Source organism: Vigna unguiculata, chromosome 3 (assembly GCF_004118075.2).
Source record: "Vigna unguiculata cultivar IT97K-499-35 chromosome 3, ASM411807v1, whole genome shotgun sequence".
Classification (NCBI taxonomy): domain Eukaryota; kingdom Viridiplantae; phylum Streptophyta; class Magnoliopsida; order Fabales; family Fabaceae; genus Vigna; species Vigna unguiculata.
This window is the reverse complement of record NC_040281.1, coordinates 14,527,826-14,535,706: the sequence shown is the minus strand read 5'-3', so window position 1 is coordinate 14,535,706 and position 7,881 is coordinate 14,527,826. Positions and strand designations below refer to the sequence as shown.

Sequence of the window (7,881 nt, the reverse complement as noted above, 5' to 3'; positions counted from 1 at the left end):
AAACCCTCCTTAGGTTAAAAAAAAGATCAAGGTAGGAAAGAGTACACCATTTATTATGCAATCAATCCACAAATCGTTCGTAAGAAGTCTGAAAATAAAAAATAAGCATTTAACAAACTAACTGTAATACTTCAGATGTGAGGCGTTCCGGGTTGTTGGAATAGAGACACCTGATAGGTGTTCCCATCTGTATGCGCATTTACCCACAACTTCCTTGACACAGAGTGGCCCTATTCCCAGTTGGGCAAGAACTTCCCCTCGTGTTTTCGGGCAGCACTTGCCATTCGCCACACTAGATTTCCTGGTGAAAAGACTTGGGTTTGATTTTGGTATTGTAGCGATGTTGGGCTCTCAACTTGGTGTATGGGTCTTTCTCTTAAGCTGTCTGTGTAGCATCTGCGTGCAGTTGGCTGGTCTACATGTACAGTGACTATGTCCCCCGAAGTTGACGAAAATTTTATAGCTAAGTGATATGTGGATATCACCGCACCAAGCATGTTCAACGAAAGTCTCCCTAGCAAAATATTATAAGAGGTGTGAGCGTCAACAATAAGGTATCGAATTTTTACCGTTCGCGTCGTTCTCCCTGCTCCGAATTTGGTGAACAAATCAATGTAGCCCTTTGTATTCACTCGCTCCCCTGAGAAGCCCATGATCGACTCCGAGTATTGTTGGATTTCTACTTCCGAAATTCTTAACTTTTTGAAAGTGACCCAATACAGGATATCCACTGAACTACCCTGGTCTACCAAGGTTTTACTTATTGCAAAGTCATCAATCTCCACTGAGATCACCATTGGGTCATTGTGTTGGGGGTCAATGGCTTGAAAATCATCATCACAGAATGTGATGGGTGGCATGTGCCGCCAAGGACATGTAGATACGACATTGACATTTTGGATTGCTCGGATGTACTTTTTTCTCGCGGACATAGTGGCTCTGCCTCCTGCAAAGCCTCCTGATATATAGTTGATCACCCCTCTCAATGGCTTCTCCCTCACATCCTGTTCATCATCTTTCTCGGGCTCAACCCTCCTTCTGGTGCCTTCTTCTTGCCTCTCCTGGTACCCTAACGTTCTTCGTGGTCGCTTCTCATATCTACCTTCTCGCTCTTCTGTGGAAGAGAATCCCCTTTCCTCCCGTTTGACAAATCTTCTCAGGTATCCTACTTGTATAGGCTCTTCGATTTTATCTTTCAGGGTAAAACAATCCTCCGTCGTGTGCCCATAATTTCGATGATACCGATAATGCTTAGTGGTATCCGCGTTTGGGGGAGTCGGGACCCTTTGAGGGGTTGCTATTAGGTCGGCATTCAAGGCCTCCTCCAAAATTCTCGCTTTGTTAGACACGAGGGGTGTATACCTGTTGTACTTTGGTTGTCTAGAGTCCTTGAACCTACTGTCAGGTCGCTGCGTTAACACCCTTTCTCTGTCAATGTATTTCTTTTCCCGAGTGTCTGATTGGGTCGTACTGCGAAACTCCTTTAATTCTTCCATCTGCATAAATTTGGTTGCCTTGGTTCGAAGCTCGTCCAGATTGCTCACGGGCTTCTTACATAGACTGTCAACGAACGAGCCAGGCTTTAACGCTGTTACAAGGTGGTGCATGGCGACCTCAGGATTTAGATTAGAGATATTCAACGATATCATCCCGAAGCGCTTCATAAACTCTCGCAGAGATTCTCCCTTCTCCTGTCGTATATTTATTAGCGCTAGAGAAGTGAGATGGTGTGGCTTACTGGTGACGAACTGAATGCCGAAACGGGTGACCAACGTATCAAAACAATCAATAGAGTTAGGTGGTAATCGTGTGAACCAGTTGAGTGCAGAACCCTTCAGGGACGTTGGAAACACACGATAAAGAATTGCGTCATCTGAAGTGTACAACCCTGCTTGGGTGGTGAATACGTCCACGTGCTCCTCTAGATCAGTAGTGCCATCGTACCGGCTCATAGTCAATCCCTTCTAGCGTACAGGAAGTTCTACCTCCATGATCCCGTCCACGAAGGGGTGGCGTCTAGTTGTTCTGGGTCTTGCGCCTGTTTGGTGGGTGGTGGTATGTACCCTGAATTCATCTCGTCTTGTGCCGCCTTCTCCTTCTCCATTACTGTGAGATTCTTCCCTTTGTTGGGAATTTTGCTCAAGTTGCCTTCGCAACCGCTGGTTCTCCTCTCTCAGGGCATTTATCTCTTCTTCGTTCTTGCGTCTCAATTCTTCCAACTGGCGGTTCATCTCTCGTTGCATCTCTGCTGCTACTGTATTTTGATCGACTGTTGCTCTTGTCGACACCATCCTTCTTGAGAATTGTCTGGCCCCACGGTGGGCGCCAATTGTACCTGATCGGTACTATTTCGGTGCGGAACCAGACGATCTCAAGAACCCTTTGTGTCGAACCTCCTTCTGTTCCTCCCTGGACTCTTCTTGGATCTTCCTATCGTCTGCACTCCGGGGGTGGGGGTACCTGCAGGCACTCCGACGCTCAAGTCAGAGAGTGATTGATATGGGGTGTAGTTGGTTAGTAAGAAAAACGTACCTTTACCTGTTCACTAGGCCTTAATTTATACTAATTTCTTAATGGACCTATTATTATTAGTTGTGGGCCGTTCGTATTCGAGGATCGATTCTTTCACTTTCCAACTGAGGTTGCACGCATCGGTTCTTTCCTTATTGGCTGAGATTGTTCTTTTGTATCTTTGTTAAAGATCAGCTCTTTCCATTCTGAGTTTTGTCCGTCTGTACTTTTGTCAAAGATCAACTCCTTCCTTTTTGGGGTTTGGCCGTCTGTACTTCTCAAAGATCAACTCCTTCCGTTTTGGAGTTTAGTCGTCTGTACTTCTCAAATATCAACTCCTTCCTTTTTTTGGGTTTTGTCGTCTGTACTTCTCAAATATCAATTCCTTTCTTTTTTGGGGTTTTCCCATCTGTACTTCGCCAAATATCAACTTCTTCCTTTTTGGCTGAGATTGCGCGCTGCTCCTTTGTACCTCTACGCCATAATCACATGTTCCATCTGCCACTCCCTTGGGCCGGGATGTACTCTAGCCAAAAGGGGTCGGGATATATCTAGCCATCACACTTATTGGGCCCTCTGTGTTGTGTTAGAGAAAAGGTGAAAAGCAGGTACCCCAGTGATTGGGCCACAACGAATGTGCCTCATACTTGGGCCGGGGTGATCCCGGCCATTTTTGTCTTATTGGGCCGGGATGTACTCGGCCATACACCAACAATTTGTTTTAATTAAAAAAAGAGAGAAGACTTTCTGTTTGAATTTTAGGTGTTACAACGAACAATAATTATAGAAAGATTACCACTGAATAAAAATTTAATCCAATAAAATTATATAAATGTGAAAATTTGCTTTCAAGATAAAGGTAAAAATTAATCACATAAAACAAGATACAAAATACATGATGAATAGTAATTAAAGGTAGAAATGAGAAGATAAGAACAAGAACACATAAAAAAGTCAATTAAGAATAAAAGAAAAGATGCAAAGTTAGAAGAGACTTGTAAAAGTGGTAGAAGAGTCATTTTTATGATAAGTTCAACAAAAAAAAAGCGTCACTTGTCTTTTAAGAGTTCGAAATAAGATTCAAAGAAAATTATCATTTACAAAATATTCTCAAACAAGCTCAAATTCTCATAAAATTTAAAGTAACATTATATAAGAAATGCCTATTTATAGCCAGGTTGGAACATTACAAGCCAAATGACACTCAAATGTGCCTCTAATCAAATGCAAATAAATGATCTAGAATCCATTCGTATGTGGCCAAAAATTATTAAACAAAAAGTAGAGGAAACTTGAAATTTAAAATTAAAAAATATAAAAAGAAGGAAGCTCTATCATGCTTGAATATATGCCTTCATGCTTCCTCGGATATGTCTTTCTCACCCTTGTTTCTTTCATTGGTCGAGATTTTTTTACACATAGACTCCAATTTCAAATTTGACTTGATGTCTTGTGTTTGCATCTCTTGTTATTAATCTTGGATTCGCTTCTAATATTTTCATGGCTTTGAGAAAGTTGTATTACCTTATTCTGATTTTATTATTTGCACCTCCTCAAATACAAATGATAAGTCTAAGGAACACAAAATATAGAAGAAAGAGAAATGTTTTGTTGATCAAAGTTGTGTCTTGTCATGCTTCTTGTGATTTTTCTAGAAATGGTATGTTCTTGCTCATTTTCTTCTTGTCTATTCATGAACTCATCACATGTGGTCTTCAAATATAGGAAAATTTCTCAACACTTTATCAATATGATTAGAAATATCATAATATTTGTTGAGAATTCCAAACTTGTTCAGTATGGTCAAAATAGTGTTCCACATTTCCTTGACACTTTTGAAGACATGAACCTTCGAGTATTCCTCTTTAAACAATGAGCATATTAGAGCATTGTGTGCTCTCAAGTTTTACAAGTATCTATGTTTTTTCTCTTTTTTTCATGAGACCATTAGTGTCATTAGGAGCAAGTGGCCTATCAAATGCTAATAAAGGTTGCTTGATGGCTTTTTAAAAATGTTCACAAGCCTTCTTTTAAAGGGTAATCAATAAAAAATGTATATGTAATTTAAGGTTAAGTAATAACATAATTTATATATCAGTTCACCTCAATATAAGCTACATCAAGTTATCCAATGAAAATGACAAAACGTTCCACTAAACAAATTATACTATAAGCATTATTATTGTTGCTTCTGGCTAAAAAGGAGAATGTAAAGCCATTCGTGATTATCCCATTATACAATGCCTCTCCAAGCTATCTATGAAGAGACTCTCCAAACTGTCCATTTAAACTCACCTTATGTTTAAGCACATATACATAAAGTTTCCCTAGAAAAAATGCATAAAGTCTCTCTAAGTTATATAACAAAAGAGTGTTGTTTGAATACAAGGTTCACACTTAACTTAGAGTGAATATTAAATAATTCATTCTCCTTGCTTTTAGAGGTGCTATTTGATGATAGTAAAAAGTTTACAATGACAACAGTTCTTTATCTAAGACATTTATAAGATGAACGATAATTTCAAAACCTAGAAGGCTTTTTCATGATCTAATGCATGCGAGACTCTCTTGTATTTTTTTTTTTTGCAAGGAATAGCTTCCTTACATAGATGTCTAAAATGAACTATATTAGATTGTGTGCTTCAAAGCATCTTGACTGAAAGTTTTTTTAGAGGTTCAATAATTTTTACTGACAACCTCGACTTGTAGTATAAGGAGTTGGTGAAATCACACTTTATATCTCAAACATTTCTTTATATCACTAATAATATCAAATTGAACATCCATACATTGAAGAATAATATCATATATTGATGAGTGGTACTATGTGTTAAAATCTTCCTTGAAAGATGTTATTGGTCAACTCTTAGACTTCATACTATGTAGCATGGCAATGATGTGTCTTATGTTACATGTGAAATGCATTTATTCCACTAGGGATATGTCATTTGTTGTTTGTGATTTTGTAGACTTGTGTGTTCTTTGGTCTAACGTCAAGTGTTACATACATTTGTTATTTTTTTGCATTTTATTTTTTTACTTGTGTCTTGTGCATTCATTCTATTGTTGTTTTCATCGAAGATAATTACTTTGTTCTTGACATAGTCAACTAACACATAATGCATATGTTGTTGAGTTCTTTATTCTTTCACTTGGTCATGCATTAAGCATGTGTCTATTTTAAGCTTGTTTGATCTTATAATTTATGTTCGAACCTTGGTTTTTCATCTTTTCATGCTTTATTTGTCATAAAACATTATCTTTTGTTTGTCTCCATTATAACCATTTTGGGTCACACACACACGCACATGCGCGCGCACACACACACACAATAATAATAATAATAATAATAATTAAATATGTTAGGTCATTATATGGTTAAGAGCATATATGTCATGAAATATTTAAAGTGTAGACACCATAAGCAATATTCTAATTTGATTAAGGGGCTAATTAAAAATATTGAAATTAAGGAAGTAAATGAGAGAAGTTACATAAAGGGTTATGGTCCCCATCATAAGAAAAAAATCAAGAGGGAACATCCAGGTGCTCTACAGTTAGAAGACCAAATACCAAATTTCATCTACTATTTTCAATGGCCAATTCAGATACGCTTCCACATTTTGCTCTATAGGGTTTTGTAGATTATTCTATTAATTAAGGGGTTTAATTGCTTATTTATGATTGGTCTGTTTGAGTGCATAATCTAACAATTGGTATTAGATCATGTTAGTTTTTGATAAAGTTTTCGGCACCTAATTGCATGAACCCTAATTATGACAAATTAAACCCTAATTTTGGAAAATCCTCGTCTTGATGTTCATCTCTCTGGTGGGTTTTCGAAACATAAATCCCCAATTTTGAAACCTACAAAATCCTTACATCTGAAAGCCCCAATTTATTTGTCCTCTTCCCTGCGATGGTGGCACCGTAGTCTAAGGTGAGTTTGTTGCTCAGTAATTCACAATGGCACTTTTGGGTTTCAAACTTGTTTCTTTCTCATGTGGTGGAGGCGTATCAGTTCTTCGTCGTGGTGGGTTGCCTCTTTGGGAGCCACGAAAAATTTGGTTCATGCTCTAGTGCCATGGTGGAGTCGTGAGGAAGACGTGGTGGTTTTGTCTTACAACAGCTTGCTTCGAACAAAGGTGGAAGAGATAAGTCGTTGATAAGTGTCTAGAATACGTAAAATTTCCATACAAACTTGACATTTATCATGCTTTAATTGATCATATTTTGTAAGTAAACAACCTATTTTATCTTATAATTACAGAATGAGGTACTAAAAATAAGAAAAATAAGAAATTAATGAATTTTAGATGATTTTATAACAATTTCTTGAAGAATTAAAAATGATTCAGCTGAGCTCTAGTAAGGCGGTCAAGGAAGGATCCAAAATATGACTTTTGGAGCTGAGCCAAACCAAAATGGTGCTTAACACTTAAGGCAGTGCATGGCTGAGTCATAAGAGAATGTGCTTAGCACTTAAGGCGGTACATGACTGAACGCCAAAAGTTGGGCTGAGCATCGCCTAAAAAGTTCTATAAATAAATACCTTAGGTCCTCATTTGAAACATTGAGGGGAGGCTAAAAAATGTAGTAGTGGGATAGAGTAGGATTTGTGAGTTACGAGGGAGATGCTCTTAATGTAGATTTTATGTGTAGATGTTGTGGGAATTGTATTGCAATGTTCTATGAGTAGTTGAACTCCCTTATGTTCAAGTTTGATATAATCAATTATGATTCTATTCACTTCTACTTAGGTATTTATCTTTGCTTTCATTCAATTTTTATGATTTGATTTATGCTTAATGATGACTTGATCACTCATCTATTTAACTCATTTGGATTGAGTTGGGAAACCGGTCTTAAACTATAGTCCAATCAAATCATCATACATGTATTGGTGCTTATTTAAGTAGCCAAAGGGGATGCTGGATGAAAGGGTCCTACACATGTCACATATTCATTCAACGAGTATTGCACATTAAAGCAAAGATTCATTCTACTAGGAGTTGAGGAATCACACTAGGTTTGAAGTTCTTAGGTTCTAGTGTATCAAGAATGAACCTAGATCTACATAGAAAAAGTACTCCCAGGACATTGAATGATTTGCATAGTAAGTAAACAAGATGATAGTGGTGCATAGAAGAAGATAAGATTAAATCAATTCATAGCCCCTACTCCACTCAATCTATCTAATTATTATTATTATCTATTTTTACACATACTCTTTATCACAAACCAAAAATCCAAAAATCAAACTATTAATATACTTGCTATATTCCTGTGGATATGATACTTATTGATACTATTACATACCAATACACTTGTTGGAAAATGGTTGTTGTGACACAATCATAAGTTGTTCAT

At 37.4% G+C, this 7,881-nt stretch overlaps 1 protein-coding gene across 1 annotated transcript; it reads right to left on the bottom strand.

The window, feature by feature from the left end:
• Nucleotides 1–230: 230 nt before the first annotated feature.
• Nucleotides 231–1,952, bottom strand: LOC114175070. The gene has a single exon (XM_028059829.1). The coding sequence runs from the start codon at nucleotides 1,950–1,952 to the stop codon at nucleotides 231–233; it is 1,722 nt and encodes a 573-aa protein (XP_027915630.1).
• Between the last annotated feature and the right edge of the window lie 5,929 nt (nucleotides 1,953–7,881).